Genomic DNA, 22716 nt, shown 5'->3' with positions numbered 1-22716 from the left:
AGAGAATGTAACAGACTGAGCCCCCAAGTTTCAACCTCCCTAAAAGTTTTCATTGACACTCACACGTACCTGAGCATATGTATTGTAACTGCATTGGAGTCCACGTATTTGAACTTGAACGGCTAAATTAGACCTGCTAAATTTAGGTTTAGGTACTTAATTGTATGGTCTGCGTTGTTTGAGATACTGAATAGCTAGCACACCTTTTAAGTACAGACAAACTGCCTTTTTCATGCCAGGGAAGACATGCAAAATCAAAGTAAATAGAACAAAATCTCGTCTGGGTGCAGGCAAGGCGGCTGTATGCACGTGTATGGGTAGGAATTGCATAACTGGTGGCTTTTTCCTTCGGGCTACGGCGGGTTCCTCGTAGCGCTCTGACTCTTTTCCCATCTGAGCAGAGGAGCTGTGATGTAATGCTCTATACAGATGATTTCAAGCATATAGAAATAGCATTCCTTTTAATGTGCAGCTCGGTGCTCTGCTCTCAGTAAACCAGTTCGCAAATTCTGTGGAGGATTTCCCCTCCTCCCCACACTTTGTTTTTTTTAATACATGCTGCTATCCCACTGTGTGCAACAGAAAGAAGTTTGCTTGGATTTCCACATCCTTGATTTTAAGGAGTATTTTTAGCATACTGGTATCTGTCTTTTAAAGTGGAGTATTTTAAACTATATTGCCGCTTCCTCGGCAGCTGGGCACGCTGGGCTGGCCCCAGCTCTGGAATGAGCCCTGACCTGTGGGTAGTCTGGTTTTGCAGCCCAAGGGAGAGTGGTGGAGGGAAGGGAGGTTATCCCTAGTGAGTGGAAACGGATGATACTCTCTGTCAGTTAAAGCAACTGGCATGTAAATCCTTACCTCTCAAAGCCAATTTGGGTACGTTTGGGGAGCTGAATCACGCCTGACTCTCCTCTTTATCTGTACACAACCAAAGCGAGGTCTGGCCAGTTGTTTGCATTGGCAAAAACTAAAGTCCTTTTCCTTTTCCCAAAAAAACCTGTCAGCATTCTCTGTAAATCACACACAATGCTGTGGACCATAGTAGAGGCTGTAATTTGCATGTATGCTGGGGCGAGAGTGTGGTTTTCCTTACACCGGGGACCTAGGCTTTGTGAGAAGTTGTGCCACATGGCTTCGGCTGTGTTATGCACATAAAGAGACATCGTTTTCTCGAGCCATTATTCATCTGTTCCTGAGGAGCAGTTGTCTTCCCTGACACATCATGGTCATTCAGTCAAACACAAATAGGGACAGGGAAATAATCGGTGCTGTGGATGAGGCCAGAGTAGATGAGCTCATTGTCCCATCTCTCATCTTCATGTGCTGGAGCATCCGTTTCCTCCGATGCCTGCAGTCCCCCCCTTCCCATGATAGACTGAGCCGGGGATTTCCTATTCATCTTTCAGATCCGCACAAGCGCTGCCTCGTGCACGTGGTACCAGTGATGCTTTGATCCGTGGCACCTCTGTCACGGAGCCCATGGCGCTGCTCGTCTGATACTGGCCGAACACAATGTTTCTCTGAAACACTGCTAATTCAGACAAAGCGGTTTTGTAATCTGCATGGGCATCAGGAGGAGGCCTTTCTATTTATTTGTCATCGCTGACAGAAAACAAATAAAATGCTCAGTATGGGAATTTAGCATGATGCATTCCCCGCTTTACTGAGCGGGGTAACCCCCCACCCCCTCCCTCACGTGCAACGTCCTCGTGTCAGAAAAATAGCATGTGTCAGGTTTGATTTATATTATTCTTCTCCCATACTATCTTCTCTTGGTTCAAATTTCATATTCCACAGCACATGCCCTGAGTTGCAGCATCTTTATCAGAGTATTTTGTTGCTGCCAGAGATGACTGGTCACATAATATTGCCTCTGGATACTCCGGGGGCTTGTGCTTGGGGATGTTGAGGGAAGGGGAGAGGAAGAAGATAAGGTCAATAATCCAATTTGTCTGAGGTAATGAAAAGGAACCCCAGTGATTTCTCACCTCTTCAGGCTTTCTGCTAGTGGTGGAATTAAAATTTCCTTGCTCCTCGTTTTTGGTAAAGCAAAAACCATTTGCTAGAATAGCCATGCTGCAGTCTGCAAGGTCCACAGGTTGGTTGGTCTCCCTTGCGCTGTGGATTGTTTTTTTTTTTTTTATTTTTTTTTTTTTTTTTCCCCCTCTCCACCGTAACATCCAGTCCTTTATCTGGTCCACTAGATTTTGAAACACAGGGGAGGGTCGGTATCATCCTCATGGTTTGAAGAACAGCCAGAGGTTGAATTGTTTCTCTGTGCGGATGCAGTGGGACAGTGGCAGAGCAAAGCTGAGTCCCCAGGTACAGAGCACGATGCAGCAGACAGTGCGGGTAACAGTCTTGCCCCACTCTCTCATCAGGCTGCTTATAGGTTATTTGTAGGATTTTTTTTTTGGGTTCTAACTGCCGGATGGTGTCAGATCTTTGCTTGTACTCCTCTTGCATTTAGTATTGTAGTCAGTGAAATGAGATATGTTATGTGCCCATGAGGGAAATCTTCAAGTCCTGCTTTAGCTCCATAATGTTACAGCATATGAACACATGCAACACTGGAACCCTGAACACTGTTTAAATTTTTTTTTATGTGGAGTTCAAATTTTTGGGATGCAATAAATGAGGAAAAACCCAGTTGTGCTGTTCAGTATAAAAGACTTCTATGCCTAAAGCAGCTAGCCAGGAACAACTTTAAACAAATGGTCATATTAACACCTTGCAATTGACTCTGTTGGACTGCCTGTCTTATTTTCCTACTAGAAAGGTTTTATTTGGTTTACTTTGTAATTTGTAACCTAGTGTAGGCGTCCTGCCTGTGCTGGTTTAAGTTGGGACTGAGTTAATTTTCTTCACAGTGGCTTAGCACAATCGTTCTTGCAATATGAATCGATTTGGCACTGAATCAAAAATTGCAGGGCCAAATTTCTAGAAGTGATGTCTTATACATAAGTTCTTAAATCTAACTTTTCCAAAAGTCTCGTTTTCCACTTAAGCATAAGGAAGGGGAGCTTAGATTTTTGACATCACTCTGCATAAGGATGTATTTTACTTGCAGTACTTGGAGCTAAACTCTTCTGATATTTTTACCAGTTCACTTAAAGGATTTTTCTTAATTGGAAATCACCAAGTATTTCCCAGGAATTTTTCATGAGAGGTTTGTCACTACTGTTTTATAAGAAATTGTTCTGTCTGGAAGTAGGTTTTTCCCAACAAAAACCCTAGTGAAATCAGTGATTTCAAGTGATGTGCAGCTGACTAAACAAATCAGATACTACAGTAAGTGGGTAGGTAGACTAGATAGTCCCCAGAATAACAAATACAGAAATGGGGCAAAGTCTGCTGCTTTGTATCTCTCTTGGGTAAAGGCAGGTTGCAACTCACTGCCTGTCAGTGTGTTGGTGTTGCAGCTAATATTTCATCTGCGGTCCTGTGACAGAGCGGAATCAGGGCAGTTGCAGCATCTGATGAATCAGGAGAAATGTTTCATTTTAACTGAATATTAATGAAAAGACAGAAGAGGGTGAAAAATCAATATTAGTATGAGCAAATATTTTCTGATGGTAGCATGGGCACAGTAAATTTGTATTAGGAGGTTAAAAAACCCAAACTATTTGAGAAGTACCTAAGCTATCCTTTGCATACCAAAACTATGTGCCAAACAAAAAATGCTGAGATCTTAGATATATGTATAGGTAGGTAGATATATCACTGGACCTGGTTCTTATTCATAAAAGGAGTCTATCCTGGCTTTAAACCCAGTATTTTTAAAAAAATTTAAATGTTCACACGCAGGGACTTGAGTACTGCTGGAGAAATAACCAGGCCTCGCTGTTACCGAGAGCCAGCACGTTATTTTGTGAGTCGCTTCGTTTGATTTCAAAGGGACAAAAGTCACCAGCCAAGGCTTACGAAAATCTAAGTCTCCTTGGTTGCCAGGTCTGCAGTCTTTGTCCTCAGCCAAATTTCTGTTTTGATACAGAAAATCAGTGATGTATTTTGCACCGGTATGAGATTCGAAGAAGGATAACTCATACTGAAACTTCTGTGCAGCACTTCTGAGGCGGTAAAGGAGAAATACTGCACAGGGAAGCTTCCAATTAAGCAGAATAATAATAAAAAAAGGCAGCTTTTTGAAATAACATTTGACATACACATGATAAAGTATGAAAGCTATTAGTAGGAAGTTAATGAGTTCATTCGCCTGGTTTCAGGTTGTATCAGCTTGGCAGCCGTAGTAGCTTGTGCTGTGAAGTCTCCAGCCATCTGCCATATATTAAAGACACTGAGGGGAGTGTGTCTTGCCAATAACTCTGACTCTGTGTGGCCACTTCACCTTTCATCTCAGTATTTGTTTACACAACAGCAAGTTAACTTGTGTACTTTAGATACTATTGTTGTTTAAGAGCAGTAATATTTCATTATCGTTTGGCCTGGAGGAGGCATAGTTGCAAGGGATGCATGTTAAACCATGAACTGTGAAGTTTTTCAGCAGTCTTTTACTGTATTTAGAGGTAAATGTGTGAAATCATACCTTGTAATTAATACTTTATTTAACAATAAAGTTATAACCCCCCTGTGTATTTAATTATCAGAGCTGTTCCCTGGCACAAGCCCCTCTCCCTAAGCCTTTAGGAAAGGTAATATGGTGCAGCTCCAGCTTACCTTGCCTTGGCCATTGCTGAAGTTACTTTAGATAATTAAATTCTCTGTGCTGGAGAGCAAGGCTTTTTAGGCATTCTTGGTTTTCTCTGGCTTTAGATCTTAAATATGGAGTTGAAAAGGAACATCTTTTTTTGTTTGGTTAGCTGTTCCTCCCCTTCTCTCCATGGTTGAAGTCTCTCTTCTTTTTTTTTGTTTTTTTTTAATCACTAAGGTTTGAGGGTTTTTTTTCCCTGGTTGAGCTCTAAAACAGACAAAAGGTTTAATACTTAAAGTAGACTAAGAATATTTTGCAGTTGCATTTCAGCACTGGAAACTATGTGACTGCAATGTAAAAACCTTGCTTAGTCAACTTTTCAGTACATTTTCTTCCTATAAGAAGTTCTTATTTCAATAAATCAGAGCGAGTATAGAGTCAAAGGGTGAATACGTAGCAGTAAACGGTGAAAAACACACCATGCTTATAAGTTGTCCTTACCCCCTTGTAGCTGTGTATGCTACCTGCTTCAGGGCTGTAAGTTCTGGTATGTCTGTGCTGCCATCACCCCTGAAGATAGGAAAACATTTTAAATGTAGAGAAGAGTTTATTTAACGAGTTTTTTGTGAGTGGATGTTTAGTTTGAAGTGTGATTAATTTCAGTCTATGAATAAAAACTTACTTTTCACAGAAGTGTGAGGGAAGTGGATAAGGAGGTCAAGGTTGTTATTTTGCTATTAGGAAATAATACTGGAGAATGGCTTACAAACCTACTAGGAAAAGGCAGCAGGAGAAATAATTGGAAAACTTCAAGGCACTGAAATGATAAAGGTGGCTGGTTTGCTAGTATCTGGAGTGGGCATCAGACAGCAGATTTCTTGGAAAACCAGCAAAATCATCTTCTTATTCAGTTTTTACTTTTCTTGGTGCACCCTCCTATTGGATAATCATCTCTCAGATTAGCTGTGCTAAATGTGAATGCTGCTAATCAATAGCGTGAAGGGGTGACTAAAATTAACAGTCATCCCACAAGCCTACAGCTTCAACATGGAGCAGGAATCCAATGATTGGACACAAGTATAACAAACAGATCAAAGCAGTTATTTACCCAGAATTAAGCCAGTAGGAAAAATGAATTCATGCTGGCTTTAAACAGATACAAAGGTTACTTAAGGTAAAAACGTGCTATCGTAGTGGGTTCTGTCTGCTGCAAGAGAGGAGCAGACTGTTGGTGACTTCGTGATGTTTTCATGTCATCTTTGCCGCTGAACTGTGGTTCAGTGACTATTTGAATCCCTGACCAGAGGCTTTCAGCCTCGCTTTAGCTGCCAGTTTATCCAGGAATAATACCTGCTCATATGTGGCTTCCAGAATATCAAAGATAAGTGGGTAAAACATGTTAACTGCATAGTTTTAAATACAGCAGGAGTGAAAGGAAAGACTTCAGGCTTGGTAAGAAACTTGCTACCTTCTTTAATGTTGTCATCCTGAAAGTGAAGCTATCATTCCTGAATACTGAGAAACGTGTCAAAGGGAGGGGTTTTGCCTGTTTTCTCAAACAGCGAAAGCAAAACAGAAAAGATTAAAAAAAACCCCATGTATTTTTCTACTGCAGTCTCTTTACCTCTCTCTGTTATGGACATTTTGAAATGATATAAAAGAAGATAACGGCTAATCAGATTCCTTAAGTATAATGTGGGAGTTTAAAAGGGAAACCACAAAATCTTTATCAATTCCAACGAGCTTGTGTTCAGTGGATTGGAAGATGAGTTTTATGCCCTGATTTTATTTTTTTTTTAATCATTACTTCATAGTGTTCTTGGCAAGACTGTAGAAACGTTAGTGTTTTCAGCGCATCTGCAGTGTTTCAGATGTAATTTCCAGCTCATGCATGTGAGGTGAATTTGCAGAGGTATGGAATATGTATGGCACACCTGCCTCCTGCTGCCCTCCTGGCAGGACCGTAATGCGGGCACTGAAGCCAGAATTGCTGGTGGACATTCCTATGAGGTCTCTTCCTCCCTCTCTTGTTGTCTGAATCAACCGTCAGACATTGGACTTTAAGCTAGACACATGAACTACTTTGATAAAAACAGCATTAATTTTGCACAGCAAGGGAATAATCATCTTACATCAATTGAAAAAGGCTTCGCAGAGATGTGACAGAGCACAGAACGTTTTTGTTTTTCATGAGAACTGCTTCGGGCCAGTGAATTCAACCTCAAAAGTCCCCCCAGGATTTGACCAAGGCTCCGAAATAAGTGATAAGCTGAAAAACATGCATGAGACTGCTTACATCTGAAATCTGATGTTCAAGACCTTGTTGAACTGGGGCCCTGCTCGGTGAAAACATGTCAGCGTCTAGAGCCCAGCTGCAGTCAAGCGCTTGGGCAAGTGGCCAACGCGAGTGTATGCCGGTGCCCTGTTGATTTGCGCCGTACCCGCTGGGACAGAAGTAGATGATTAGAGCTGACTGCCTGCCCAAGAATGCTGCAACAGGCTGAGTGTCCTCAACAAATGTTGACCTAGAGTATGGGTTTTCCTCTAGATAATAATAAAAAAAGGTGTTTGTTATGGAACCAGTCCCCACTGTCCAGGGTAAATATGAAGGATTAACAGAAAAATAAGTTCTGCGCTCGTGTGTGTGTGTGTGAATGGTTGGGGTGAAGGGTGAGGGTAAGGGGTAGAGTTTCTGTTCACTTCTTTTTTCATCAAACAAGTCTTTTAAATTAGTTTTACTTAGAGCACAGATTTGTTTAATTCACAGTCAAATGGTGTAAAATTTTTCTGTTTGCTACTGTGGGCCTGATCCTCACTTGCATCGATTCTCTTCATAACCACTCTAGCAATGCAAAGCAGCCTTGAAAAGGGGATTTCAATTAAAGTATAATGCAAGCAAAAGATCTGGTTTGAAGCAAAGATGTTAACATCTGTCCAAGTCCAATTGCTGAGATCAGTTCTAAGCACTTGTATGGATTGGACCTATACTAAAAGCAAGTGCAAAACCATAGAGAGCGATGCCACAAAACCAAGGTTGTGGAGCAGAGCTCATTTTTATGAAGGATAAAACCTCCATGGTGGAGGAGTTTATGAAAATCAGGCTCTGCTAGTTGCCTCGAGCTGAGGCTGCAGAAGGAAAGAGCCCCAAATCACAATTGGAGGCTTTGCCCCTTGAGCAAAAGAAGTGGCACTGTCACAAAGAGTGGGATAACAGACTCTCTGCATCTTCCAGTGTTTGACAGCTCTCTCCCTTCCATCCCCCTTCCAGGTGAACGCCCTTTCCACTGTAACCAATGTGGAGCTTCTTTTACCCAGAAGGGGAACCTGCTGAGGCACATCAAGTTGCACTCCGGGGAGAAACCGTTCAAATGTCCCTTCTGCAGCTATGCCTGCCGACGGAGGGATGCCCTCACAGGACACCTCAGGACGCACTCTGGTGAGCCCGCCTTGTCTTCTCTTCCCTTCCCTCTTCTTTTTTCCTTTGCCATTACTACTCAAGTGGAGCAGGTTGTGAAAATAACTCTGTGTTCCTGGGTCCCTACCAGCCTCTTCAGTGCAACTCTGAACTTTGGGAAAGCCTTGATGTGAATCAGAAAAGTTGTGGTTCAGCCACACCTCTCCTTTTGTGTAACTGAGCTCCTCTGCTGATGCTATCGCATTCCCTTTGAAAGTCTCCTTGGGTGTATCCAGTCTTCACTGGCAGATTGTTTTGACACTCTCAGGCCCCGAAGTGGCTGTGAAATTCCAAAGATCGAAAAGAATAACTGTATGCTCTTGGAAGCCTGCTTTGCCGTTCATACCCATTTCTTCATCTAATAAATGCCATATGCTGGCAGAGTTCATACTTGTTCGTCTTTCAGAAATCTCCTAATTGCATTTTTGAGTCGGTTACATCTCACTGTGAAGTCCTAATTCACGGCAGCCACAGCGCTCACCCTAGACCAGGAGGCAACAGAGAGATGGGGTTTGTCTTGCTGTGCTGCTTGGTAGTACCATGTCTCTCTCAAGTCTACTTGATGCAGTTTCTCCACTCGTTCTAAAGAAATACCGGTCACGTAAGCGTGTGTTAGTAGACACGTTGGTAGCCCCGATGATTGGGATCAGATGTGTTTCCTAGTCCCTGTGTGCTACACCAAGGGGCTGCATTCTACCCGTTTACTCATTGGTGTAGGACTCTCAAATTCTGAACTTGCTGGCTTTTTTCATCTCCTAGGATGAAAAACTTTGTGTCCAGGCCACTTATAAGAGACTCTGTTTTTCATTGTTGACTGAGCAGAGATAATTGGGCTGGTTACAAGTGACAGCATTACAGATGAACTTTTTTGAGGTGTTAGCAAACGTGTGACTGCTGAAACACAGTGGCTGAAGTGCAGCCGCGGGCAGAAACTCTGCATGTGAAAAATGTAATCGTGGGGCTTCCTGACTCTTTGGACACGTTTCTTTTACAGAGTCAGCCTCACTTCAGTAGAGGTTTCTGTTTTGTGAGCATTAGGTTGGTCTTAGGATAGAGTTGCCTTGACATTTCCAAGAATCAGAAAGGATAAGCTAGTAAGCTTCTCCAGGTAGACTTTGGGGTAGGCAGGAGGCTGTTTGATGCAAACATACTGCTGTCATAAAGCATGGGCTTCCAAGGGACTGCAAGTGTGCTTTGTCCTGCAGTAATAAAGTGCTAAGAGAGAATTGCTTGAGAGCTGTCAGCTGAGAGGATTTGAGCTGAAAGTCAGAAGGGAAAACATCTGTGGAACTGAGAGTTGTAATTTTCACACATCTGACCATAACTGTAGTTTCAACTTGAAATATAGTAAAAAAGAAAACACGATAAAAATATTCACAATTAAAATCAAGGGAGTTGTGATCTAAAATATCTCACATTACAAAACACGAACGTTGCGGTTGAAGATTGTTTTCACAATATGAATATAGATTTTGTTACCTAGATACAACCATTGATAGAGATTGTTCCTTCTTCCTGTGTGAAAAGTACATGACTGATGTTTCTGTAAAGGGGTGGGATTTTCGGAAGGCACCTAAGCTGCTTAGACACACGAGTTCCCTTGGAGCTCCTTCCCTAACTGACTTAGCTGTGCTCAATTTGTAATTATATATTTGGTTTTCAGTGGAGAAAGTGTCACCCCTCCAAGTAGTCAGCTACAACAGCTCTCAGCAGAGGGCCGGCAGAACCAGACATGTGCTCCCACAATACTCTCCAAGATAGTTCTTAGAGTAGCACCTACAGCTGAAGAGTTAAAACCCTGGAATATTGCCCTAAAACGTGGCACTCGCATGATGGTGAAGTGCCAGTCTGAACGTGAGCAAGGAAGTTAAGGTGTCTTTCCATCCCTGTCACATGGGCAAGCTCGGTTGTTTTATATACACGTGAGCCTGGTTCATGGAGGAGATGGGTAGATGTTCCCTAAGAATTTATAACAGTTTCGTATCCGTGCAAGCGTACGGATCCGTATTCACAAGCGCTTTCTGCTTTATTAAAGCAACATCGAAGTCAGTCAGTAGACCTTGCAGGGATAGCAAATCTAGGGAACTTCATCGCTTGTTTACATCTTCTGCCATTTCTGACCATAAAAGAGGATGTCAGATAAAATGCAGAAAGAAGAGGTTGAAAACTATTTTGAAACAGGACTGAAGTCTCTTGTTTCCATCTGGTACACTTAATGCCTAAATTGAGGTGAGTCTGAATATGGTTTTGTATTCATAAGAAGAAAGCTGTTTAGATCAGATCTGATCTAGATTGGAATTGCATCCCGTAAGCAAAGAAAGTACTGCTGTTTTGCACTAGCTGAGAATCTGGCACAGGATTTCATAAATGCAAGACCAATTTCCTTTTCTGTCATATGTCCTTTTCCTCCTTAAATAAGAGTGCTACTAGTAAAAAAAACCCTCTCTTTTTTCCTTCCCAAGGTTTTAAACTACTTAGTTTTTATGGAAAGCAGTGTGTGCAAGAAAGGAATTGAGTAATTCTTTTCTGTCCTTTTTTCTCCTAGCTAGTTTGATCTGTGAATTTGAAAGGGCTTTGTTTGTGTCACCACTTAGTCAGTTATATCCTCTCGCTACTGCCAGTTAGTCAAGTTTTCCTGTGCTTACTGCAGGGTTTTCGTACAGTAAGACAGGAAAGGTGAAAAAATAAGGAAATGTAATTGCAAACAGAAATTAGCAGAAGCATCTCAGATGTTTGAAATAGCTGAAACCAATATTAACTTCAAAAAAAAAAAAATTTAGGATAGCTTTTTTGTCTCTTTCTTTGGATGGAATTTTTTTGGTTTAATTTCCTATATTTGAAAATGTTTCTAAGCATCAAATTCCATGTTTTGCCTCCCATTCTTGTACAGAATAACAACTTACTATGCAAGTGTTCCCAGGATGAGTGGTTGACAAAATATTGCTTTGCATCTGTAAAGCTACTGCTGTTTAACCCTAAATAATTAAGGACTTATCTTGCAGTGATTTACTCCTGCGATTATTTACCTTTTACTGACATATGGAGTTCTGATGAACTTTGTGTCTATATTTTCCTCCCACATGCAGCTTCTTTGATTTCAGGAATATAATGATGCCTTCAGGACATCAGTAAGATAATGCCTGGGGAGAGATTCATGCACAGAATTACACTGAGTGGGCATGAGCCTCAAGGTACTTACAGGACTTTCAGATGTTGTTTTCAGAATTAACTCCATAGTTCCACAACACAGATAATACAGGAGGAGGTGTATAAGAGGAGACAGGAGTGTAAGGACAGGCTGTGGAGGGCTGGGGCAAAAGTTGGTAGCTCCCTCTGGCAGGATGCACGGGACAAACCAGCAGGTATTGGCTTCACCTTGCCTGCCTTTTGCTGTTTGTGAAGAGGAAGACACCCAGACAAAGCCCATCTCCTGACGCCAGTCACAGAGTACCTGCTATCTCACCCAGAGATGTGCCCATCTCTTCCGTCACCTCTAGAACTTCACAATTAGACAAAGGCAGGTACAAAACAGATGAGACAAATTCTGCTGTAGGCGATGCACGAGCAAAGAGCACAAGTTTTAAGCAAGACTGTTGATCTGACGGATCAATCTGATGATTAAAGCACCTAGATGTTGACCTGTACTTCGAAAGTTATGATGTACAACCTGATGCCATCTCACCCTCAAAAGCCAGGCGTCCTCAAATGGGCACGTAACATTAGCAATTATGTTTTGACATGAATTTCTGTTCTGTCTACAATGGAGCCAAGTCAGCCGTCCCCTCATAATGCTATTGTAAACAAATGCTTTGATAGTTCTTAAAGTCAAGGCTGCAGTGATGAGCGTTCTGGAAGAGACAACATTAGTGCATTAGTTTTCAGAACAGGGCTTGGGCAGTAAACTGTAAATGAGAGGTAGGACCACTTGCTAAGGGGAAAGCAAAACACAGAGTAGGTTTTCAGTAAGTGAGAACCATCCATCCTTTGCACTATAGCAAGGATGGTCCTTTGGGCAAAATACTTTGATTTTTTTGATTTTTTTTAAAACAAAACAAAACTTTCTCATCACACATATACACAAACTGGCCACAAGAAGCCTTCTCAGGCAACCTTAATTCTGGAATTTCCTGATTTTTCTCTCTGTCTTAGCAACTTCAATCACGTTCCCATACTGTGGGAGTATGTAAGTGTTATTCATATATGAAGGCAGTTTTACTGTTTATTTCTCCCTAAAAAATGGGTAGTCAGATCATTATTTTTTCCTGTCACAGAAGCTTTTCCTTACAATGCATTTTTAGAATTTGCTTCCAAGCTACTACTTTCCTGTTTAGAAAACGTTGTTTTTTTCCCTTTTCTGCTTTTAACAAATATTTGCTTTTTCCTCCCGCTCTTCTTTCTGCATTGCTGCTGCACACTGTTTGTTACTGCCCAGCTCTTCAATAGCACTGAACTAATGGTATCATTTTATTTGCAAAAGAAAAGCAGTGAAGCATTTGTTTTGAAAAGAAAGGCTTAGGCAAAAACTCCCAAAAGCACAGTCTTAGCAAACTACGTACAGTGTGCAAGATAAAAGGCATGTATAATTAAAAAGGTAAATGCCCCGTTCATGGAAAGGTGGTTTTGTAACTCCTTTTATTTCTTGGTTTGCATGTCTTTTTCTCATGTCGTCTTCTCCGTAAGGACTTCCTTCTTGGCGGCTCCTGTGTGGTGGTGAGCCATTTGAGATGTTCTGCATGCCTGCAGACAAAAGAAAAAGCCATATCTGTGTGTGTGACTGTGCTCAGAGGCAGAAGGAACCTGGTTCCTGATTCTGACGATGTGCCTGACTCAATGTGTGCTTGGGAGAGTCATTCCACCTGTGAGTGTCTCAGCCCAGCTGAGAAATGAGATGAACAACCTTGGTGCTGAAAAGCACAATGCTGTGCATGAAGTCCTGCCTGTCAAAAGCCAGTGAGAATTATTGAAACAGCATCAAGGATGAATATTAAGGATAATGAAGAGTTAATGTTTTAAACTGTTTGTTTTTTCATCTTGAAGAGACTTTTACCACTATTAACATCTCTGTTCTCAAAAGGCCTTGTATCTACTCTGTAGCCATGTTTTTAAGGATGGGAACATCATAATTAGGAGAATCTTGGGACCTGAAATTCTCATTACACTCCGAGCAGGACTGGCTCAAACACATTGTGAATGGGGAGAAAACGTTAAATGTGAATAAATAGGATACAATTTGTGAAAAATGAAGTGAGTATGTGATGGGGCGGAGGGGGTATTTTGCATGCAAATCCCCTTTCTGCAAATAGGTTAGCAACCAGCATCTTCCCTCAGTTGTGATGAGCCAGTGGGCATTTATTCTGTTGATCTGATACTTAGAGCTCTATTTAATCAGGCAGAGCTGCTCTTCCTCTCAGGTTTTCTTACGCTGTTTCAGTTAAGCTCAGTGGAATTAACCTTGTCACGAAACAATTTTGTATTTTTCTTATCGGACTCCAGGTTCCAAACTGTTAATAGCATGTACACAACACTGAAGAAGCTCTGCTTTCTTGTTAATGCTTCCAGCACCTAGAGGCCTTCGCTCTGTGTTGTAGAGTGTCTAAAATCTCTGCTGTTCTGCTTCCCCTATTGTTTGCATGTGCATTTTTGGAAGGTAAGATGAAAATGTGTGCAAGGGTAGGAGTTAGATATGCCAGGTCTTTCAACCCTTAGGCATCCTTATTTACGGTTTAATCCTCTGTAGAGCCAACCTGTATCGCATGTGTCGCTGAAGCCTCAGCTGAACCTGATCCTTAAAGTGGTGGGGTTCTCTTCACCTCAAGAGCATTACTGTGACAAGCATTGGTATCAGCTATATGAAAAGATCAACCTTGATGTGCTCGGAATTATCTCAGTGTACAAGTTTGGTCACACTAAGCCTTTTCTGCAGAGCATAATTATCACTGAGAAACCATCTTTGTTTTAAAGATGCTGTAGGATCATGATCTTTCCAGAAAACGGATATTTGGAGGTTGTTTTGGGGGATGACTTGTGAAAAGATATGGTTCCACTCAGAGCAAGAAGCGTTTGCTTTTTGGTAGTTGGACTTGAAATTCCATAAACTTTCCCTCTTATCCATGGTAGTTACAGATCAATCTTTGACTGTTCAACCCAGGAGATCTGTTTCCAACAGATAAGACAGAAACAGGAGAAATGTTCTGGTGAGCAAAGGTAGATGTGCTGTGCACCAGCCTCATGAATATCTCTGTCTCTCAAGACTGGGTATCGGGTGTTTTTCCTTCTGGTGGTGTGGGTTTTTTTTTTCCCCTCTCTCTTTGGCGAGTGTGATTTGGGCGACAAGGGAACAGGCGTGGTGCCCCAGTGTAAGCAGGAGATGCCCTGTTCCTTTAGTGCTTGAGGGCTGCCTGTAAATGGACTGAACAGACTCACCCACTCGGCTAGCGATGTGAGACACCAACACCATGCGAGTGTCCTCCTTCTAAATATCAGTTCACAGCAAGGTTAGGAGGTGCTAAGATTTATTGTGGTACCTGAGACGAGTTTCATGCCTCTTGCTGTATCTCATGTGCAACGTGGCCTTGCTGTGTCTCTGCCACCTGCAGGTCTGCCAGCGAGGCCTCTGGTCTTCAGCAGAGAGAAGGGGAGAGCAGGTCTGGAGGGAAGCTGCTTTCCTACTTTCCTGTCCTTAGAGTGGCAGAATTGTGTGTTTGGTGTCAGATTAAACCTCTGGATCCTTGGCAAGGAAGAGTTTTTTGTTTTAAGGCAGGAGGTCCTGCACCACAAGATGGGGGAGAGTACTAATGCCCCAGCACTGCAGCTTCACCGTGAGGGAAAGTTTCCCCAGGGCAGATTTCGGTTCTGCAGTGCAACAAGGTGCTGTCAAGGAGGGGACAGGGTGTCCTTTGCCCTTCTCTTCTGACCTGAACCTGCTGTCAGCTCACCCAGAAGGTCTGATAGTACCATGCCACAGTACTTGTTACCCCTAGCATCAGCATTCTGTAAGATTGACATAGGATCATCCATCACTAATTTTGACCAGTTCCTTTCTTCCTCATGGGACACCTGTGCCAAGATGGAAGTCCATGTTTGGGACGGGACTTGAGTTTTCTGTGCGTTTTCTGTCTCCCAAGTCAGCATTTCACATCCTGGCATCAACAGCCAGATTCTGCCCCTCTGTGTTGCTTCAGGCCACACACAACCAGATCGAAGCAGCTGGTCCTGCCCTACTGGGATGCTGTTTGGAGAGAAAACGGACACTTCTCCACTGCTGGGGGATCCCAGTTCTTACACCAGCTATCCTGCTTCAGAAGAACAAACGAGAGAGGGACTTTTTTTTCCTCTGGACTTTTATTCTGCCCCAGTGCTATATGTGGGACTTCACTGGCATCAAAAAAGGCAGGTGAATGTGACAAGGCTTTGCGTACAGAGTAGCAGTCCCTCTAAACAGCATGCCTACTCTGGTTTTTAAACATCTGAAGAGACTGTTTTTCTATCGCCTCCCTAGGGAGACAATTCCACTTCCCATCTGCTTTTTATAGCTGTGACTCTCATCCTGATATTTAACCTAAACTGTCCTTTCTTTTGCTGCAGATTGTTACTCTTCCTAATACTGTCTTTTGTGACTGTGAGTAATTCCCATGCTCAGTTTACACTCTGGCTGTAGTCATATGTCTGGAATTGATTCTGTTCTAGTCTGTCTTTATCTTCCAATCCTCTCATCTCTTTGTTTTATGACTAATTTTGAATTTTTTGCTGCTGTTATTCCCTCATTTATGAGGGACCTAAATTGCAAAGTCATTTTATGCTTTGGAAACACGAGCCAGTACAGATGCAGACCCCTTAACCTCATCTCTGCTTCAGTTGCCCGTCAGTGAAATCAAAATAAGAGCACCTTGTCGCGATGGTGAGAGAACAGGGTACGCAAATGATGGCAAGGCACATGCATATTGCTGCAACGAAGGACATATAAGTAACAGAGTATTCCAGGGCTGCTGGCACTCCTGCTGCATAGCATTGCATATTATCTCCTTAGTTTTACTTAGCCTTTGTGCAACAGTGAAATGAGATAATTACAAAGTGGAACGAATAATAACTTTGTATTGTTACTGTAACCACTGAGGTATTATACCCTGATACAGGCGTGATTATCTTAGACACAATAGTAAGGTGATTATTAATAACACTAAAGGACTTATACTTAGCCTGCAATTTTTGCATGTTGGTTCTTTTCTGAACCCTATCTTATTTCCCCAGTCCAAAGCCTGTGTGAAGTGGGTATGTGTTGTTGCCTCATTGTTATCAGTTTGTCATTTATGGGAAAATGAAATAGGAAAAAACCCTCTGAGACCAAATTTGCAAATTCGGGTACCTAAACACTGAGGTAGCTTCACGTGAATCCCTTGTCCTTCTGCACCAGAACTGCTGTGGCAGGCTGGCAGGGGAGGTTCCTGGACCTTAGGTTTTTAAAGATATCCTTTGCTCCTGCAAGTTCAAGCTATAGAGACCTTGTTTTCCACATCATCAGGGATTGTTTCACAAATCCAGTATTTTAATGCTGGAGTTGGCATCAGGACATAGAAAATTTGCAGCACAGGCATCACATAGTCAGGCTCCAGAGGTCTGGCTGGGTGGGAGCTGGGTGTCTCACTGCATTAGGAGAAGTGTGAGGGACACAGTGCGGTGCATCAGGAGTCCTCCTGCTCCAGAGGCAGCTGCCTGTGGTAGCTGCAGCGGTTTTTGCAGAACAGAGATCCAAGAGGTGAAAGCTTTCTTGTGCACCCAAGATGAGAACATGGTTTTGACTTGACGAAGCCACGTCTCGGCAAAACCAAGACCACTTTTTGCACGTACTCTGAGCAACAAAATACCACAGCGGCTCTAAGGAAGAAAAAAGTATTTATTTTTCCCCTAAGAAAATTAATTTCAAGGTAAAAAGCTTTTGCATGTTGCCTCTGAGGAAAGGAGATCTAGCATGTGGAGCTGGCCCTTGTCAGGTCTTGAAGGAGTTTGTGAAGCCTTTTTCAGCTTGAGAAAGTTGGAGCTTGGAATCAAACAGTGGTTTGAGGCCATCTTTCACTGCTATCCCCGAGCTGGTTTATGGGCCAGCGCGAAATGGAGAACCGCCACTGATGTTTTTGGTAATATATGAGTGCTTTAAGGTATGAGAGAGGTATTTTTGCCATCTGGAAAGGAAGCCAAGAGAAACGACAGGGGAAAAAAAAATAACCCAGTTAACACCACGCCATAGCAGAGCTGCAGAAAGCTGCTCCTGATATATTCTTGCAAGCTCTCAGCAACCTGTAATTATGAATTGGCTTACAGCTAAGATATTGATGGATATCACTCAAGAAGGAAAATGAGAATGTCTAGGTTTGGTTTTTTTTTTTTTTTTTACAGTGAACCTGTACTGCACTCGGTGTGACTCTCCTCCTATTTATAACCCTGTGTGAAGTTCAAGGAAACTTGTCCTGGAGGTTTCCCATGAGAGGGAACTGTGTTTTTTTACCTGACTAAAGCTCTCTGGATATTTTCCCATTTTTTTTATTTGTTCTAAGTGTGAACTTTCTCCACCCTCTGCCCCTCCTTCCTTTCTGGAGTGGTTAGTGAGGTTGATTACAGCCAGGATTACACAAGAGATGCCAGTTGCACACATGTTTTGCATAACTGTGCTGTGTTGATTTCAGGCAGGGTGCCCCAAGTTCCCTCTGTGCCTTGCAACAGAGAGGCAAGATCTCTATCTTCATTCCTGAAGCTGGAGAAATGCTGTTGAGGCCCTGCCTATTGAAACTTCGACAAAGAGCACCTGGCTGGGACGTTCCTCAACCACACAGTTATCTGTACGCTGCAAAGTGCTGGCTTTTGGAAAAGCCTCAGCTCCAAGGTTGTGCCTTCTTTTTGGTATTAAATAGGCAAGAGTTGCTGTACCTCTGTGGAAAGGGATGGTGGGGCAGTGGAGTTCAGTAGGATATTCAGTGTAAGGCAACGGAGTTCCCTGGGATGCTGCTTCTGCCCTGACACTCCTCCTGCCCAGTCACTCTGTGTTAAGGAGGAGGGAATGTGCTCCCCAAGCACACAACCTTTCCCTCCCCTCCAGCGGGACAAGCCTGAATGCTCTCACGTGTTCTGACACAGTCAAAGGCCTGTGGTGGGGATCTTGACCAGAAAATTAAAGACAAGTTCATCCTAATGCTTATTTTGGGGCCAGTTCACCATGGTTCTTATCTTCAAAAGCACTGAGGTCTGCTTGATTTCAGCAAAAACAGGGGGCTTTGACAGTCTGGGCATTAGCCTGTATTTCAGTTCCTTTTGCTGGGAAGTAGGTACTTTCTTCCTTCTGCTTCTTTTCAGTTTGGGGTGGACATGGAGTCTCCCCCCTCTCTTCCGAGCAGCCTCCAGCAGCTGTGGGATAGAGCTGTTCTCACAGGTGGGCGCAGCCCAGACTGTTTAAGGGCTCCAGGCTTTTCCTAGAAAATAAATCACATGCAAAGGAGGCACTGCTGAGAATCTGATGATGAAATTTTTATACAGAAATGCGACATGGGCCATAGATTCTCTCTCACTTGGATACCCTTCATGTGCATGCATTTTGCTCGTCTCCTTGGAGACGGTGGCTTGTCTGAGAGCAGCTAGCCTTGGCTAGGAATGGCCTGACATTTCTGGTTTGTGGGATGAAGCTGTGCTGCTGAATTTTCCAACAACCACAGAGACATGATTTGATACGAGCATAAGCAGTTCTGTACAAGGTTACTGTGTGAACGTCTTTCTCTAATACCTCTCTGGGGATGCTGCTCGAGTCCCTGGTGTGAAAGACTGATTTGAAAATCCTCGAGGAGAGCCTAGTGATCCCCATCCCTCAGATATCAAAAATGTTTGTGAGATTTCTCCCTTCCCTTTCCTTCTGCTGAGTCAGCTGGACTGGCATGTCTGGAACTCTGTGGCACCGCGAGGCAGTCTGCCAGCTACATTACACACCGCATCCAAAGAACACGTCACTCCTCAAGCTCTCTCCCCTTTTTTTTTTTTCCCTTCGCAATCTCCACCCTCTCCCTTTTATTTTTCCTTGTTGATCCGTGTAGGTGAGTCAGAAAAACCTGCTCATCCACAACCTGTTCCTTCTTGCCAAATCCTGGAGCAGCACTCCCAGTTCTTGTTAGGTGTCAGGAATAGGTTATGAAAACAAAAACTGATATGGGCAGTGTACTGGATATAGAACGCATACTGTAAAGGAAAATTAAATGCATAGTGAATGTGGTTCTAATAGACTGATGTCTTTTGTAGGAGGCACTTTATTCTGTGATTCATATATAATAGTAGCTTTCTTGCTGTAAAACACCAGGATGGAATAGGGAAATGATTTAAGGCATAAGTAAAAGCACATTTAGGGAGAAAAGCCATCCTCACTGGATTTAAAAGAAAAAAAAAGTGGAAAATTTCCAGTAGGAAAATAGGTGGTTCGTGAAAGTGTTTTTGAACAAAATGACCGAACTTTTGATATCAATTGTAGTTGTCCTGGTGTGAAGAAACTCCAGTCATGTTGGCACAGTTCCTCAAAGTTTATGCTATTGATGTATTTCTAACTCCGGGAATTACAGTCATGAATCTGGATCCCCCAGATCATAGACACTTACAAGTGAGTGTGAAAGGGGATAAACTGGCCTTTTTATTTACCTTACGATGTTTATTTAATGAGTGGGAAGAGAGTGAGAAAACATGCAAGCTAAGTTTCTCTTTGGTCAGCGAGTCCAGGAGCTGGAAGGTGAAGGACAGCATACTGTTCTATCTGACTTAGGGTCAAGCTGCAGAAGGTGGTAGTAATGCTGTAGGATCAGGCATGTCTCGATATCCACAGTTACATTTCCATCAAGCAGCATCAAAGGATTGATTTTTGGCATGTTGTGTTGGAATGAAGCTGATCAGCTTCAAAGAGTAGATTCTCCTCTAGGAAAAGTGCTTTGTTTGACTTCTACATGCCACATTAAAATGTCCATGCTAGCTATATTGTGAAAAATGTATCCATTATGTTCATATCATTATTCTTCTACAAGCGATGAGTTTCTCCCAAGGGCTAAGGATGAGCCAACTTCAGGAGACAGCAAGTACAGTTTTGGTTGAGATGCTTGGGACTTCTGCCTTGATCAGCAAGAACTCCAGGATGAATTTGACCTGGCTGGTGTACAGTCCCTGGGATAGGATGGCATCGTTGATGAGGTGAAGGGAAAGGGCCATTTTGTGCCAGGTAATATATAACTCCTAGTGAGAGATGGTCGTTTCTCATTTCCAGTCCAAGACAAGAAGGCAGCAAGGCTTACTGCCCAACCACCTTCTCCTGAGGATGAACCCAGAGCACAGGAAAAAAGGGGCTTGTCGAAGACAAGGCATCAGTGTCTCAGATGGGGTTGAACCCAGAGGTCCTAAATCCCTGTCTGCTGACTCAGTTAAAAGTCCTTCCACACACCTAGAAAAGTAAGAAAATGAGAAAAAGCAATTTTTCTTCTCCCAGATATTGAGAAATGGCAAGTTTTACACCCTTTTGCTCTTGATTCAGAGTTCATAGTGAAATCTCCTCTTTTAAATAGCCTAGTGGAGCTTTCAGTATGAATTTTTGTTTGGGTTTTCCATCAAGGAATGCTGTTAAATATATTCCGTTTCCTAAATTCCCTGTTTTTACAGGAAACCTTTTTAAAGTACTTCCGGATGTTGAGAGCACTCTGGTTTGTGTCCTCCAGTTTTCTGTCTTTACTGTCAGCCCAAGAAGTGAGTTTTTCTTTCCTTCCTTTCTTTTCCTTCTTTTTGGTTTAATTTCACACCCATATTTAATTTCCTTTCATTTTGTCCGCCTCCCTTTCAGCCACACTAACAGTTTCTGAATCTATCCAGAGCTTGTAGTGAAACCTAATTGCACCAAAAAAGAAACATCCTAAACCCCCAAATCTTTCCTCCCTCCTTCCCTTCTCATTCTCTGGACTGAGCAAACCTAAAAAGTCCTGGGTTTTTCAGAAGTTCTCTGGAACTGTCGTTATTTTTTGTTACAAAAAAATACAGCTAGGAAAGATACTGCAGCTAACAGGAATAGCTGAATTTTATTGCCTAGGAAAGATTAATGTAGTTTCAGTGTCAGGCATAGACTCTTGCTGTTGAGCTTTGTGCTAGAACAGAAGCTGTCCAGTATCCCAGATCCACCTCTCAGGGTTCAAGGATCCCATCATCCTTTAAAAGATCTCTTTCCTGTTAATTTTTTCTGTGCTAAGAATTGTTTTAATAAAAAATCATCCTGGCTTCCCCCTGCCAAATACTTGGAGCATGGAGCAGTGAGCACCAAGGGTGTTGGTGACAGGGAAGGAGGCATCTGTCTAGCTTTGGTGCAGTAGATTTGTTTGCCTTGATGAAAATTGAGTAAATGCGATGGGAGCTGGGATGAGTGTCGGGCAGCAGTGACCTGCCCCAAAAATTCTCTTGCTGGAGGAGCCTCTAGCATGAGGTTTTCACAAGTCCACAGCACTGTCTGCTTGAAAAAAGTCTCATCCTTATTTCGAGCTACTCTGTAGTGTTGCTGGGAAGTATCTGTGGTGTGAGGCTGAGAGCAACAGGAGCAGACAGGAAAACTCCCTAGGTAAAAGGAGTCAGTCAGCGCTTTTTCTGTTTGACCTCATTTGACATCTGTGCAAGAGATGACAAAGCCACATGCTTGAGCGGCAGATCTTTCCGAGGGTAGCACAAAGGCATGGCCCACACTGGTTCTTGGGCAGTAAGGAAGGTACGAATAACAATTTTCGTGTCCCAAAGGAGCCCATTAGTTTCACAGCCTGACCTGTTTTTGGAAGCAAAGCTCTCTTCGCTGCTGGCCTTGATCAAAACAAGTGAAAACTCCCAACTTCAGTGGTTTGGAAGAGAAGAGGAGCTGTCAATATTATTGCTCCCGTGTCCCTATTATCTTCATGACAGTTTGCTGTTAATAGTCTGTTCCCAAAACTTTCCTTCTGACAGTGACAAGAAAAGGGAAAACTTATTTACGGGAAGGGAAACTGGAGTGGTTTTTCCTCTCTCCTCATGTGAAATGTAAAACTGAAAGATGCCAGGTGCTAGAAGACATAGTTCCGCTTGTGCGGGAGCACGTAGGTGGAACAGTGGAACGCGCTGCCGCGGGACGAGAAGAAATGAGCTAGAGGTGAGGGCTTGTTTAGTGGTTTTATGTAGAAGGAAGCTATGTAGTGCTATAGTGAATGTTAAATGTCACGTGTTCTCTCTGACTCCCTTTGTTTATGTAGTATAAAATACCTGGTAACACTTTGGCACTGCTTGCTTCCCATAACTGTTGGCTTTATCACGCTGAAGGGCTCTGCCAGGTACGCATGGGGACCAGCTTGGAGCAACGACCGACTGTAAGCAGCTGATGTAAACTGACTTCAGGGTGATGCTGCCTGTGAATCTGGCCCAACGTCTACACTTGTTTTACCCAAAGGGGAGGGAAAAAAGCCCCAAAAGAACAACAGCACTAGTCAAGGGAGTGTTTGTCCAGCAGCATTCCTGATCTGCACCGAGGTACCCACACCCTGAGCTATTCCCCTCCACCTGCAGTCGGTCGCTGCGGAGCTCAACTTGTGATGACATGTGGGTCTCC

At 42.9% G+C, this 22716-nt stretch overlaps 1 protein-coding gene across 2 annotated transcripts in view; it reads left to right on the top strand.

The window, feature by feature from the left end:
* Positions 1 to 22716, top strand: part of IKZF2 (IKAROS family zinc finger 2 (Helios)) — a 106173-nt gene that overhangs the window by 60183 nt on the left and 23274 nt on the right. For both annotated transcript variants that reach the window (XM_010153119.1, XM_010153118.1), the window contains exon 4: positions 7920 to 8087. In XM_010153119.1, coding sequence (XP_010151421.1) covers positions 7920 to 8087 — 168 coding nt within the window. The remainder of the gene's footprint in view (positions 1 to 7919; positions 8088 to 22716) is intronic.

Source organism: Eurypyga helias, unplaced genomic scaffold (assembly GCF_000690775.1).
Source record: "Eurypyga helias isolate BGI_N326 unplaced genomic scaffold, ASM69077v1 scaffold11126, whole genome shotgun sequence".
Taxonomy (NCBI): Eukaryota; Metazoa; Chordata; class Aves; order Eurypygiformes; family Eurypygidae; genus Eurypyga; species Eurypyga helias.
Note: the sequence above shows the minus strand (reverse complement) of the source record. Positions and strands in the feature narration are given on the sequence as shown.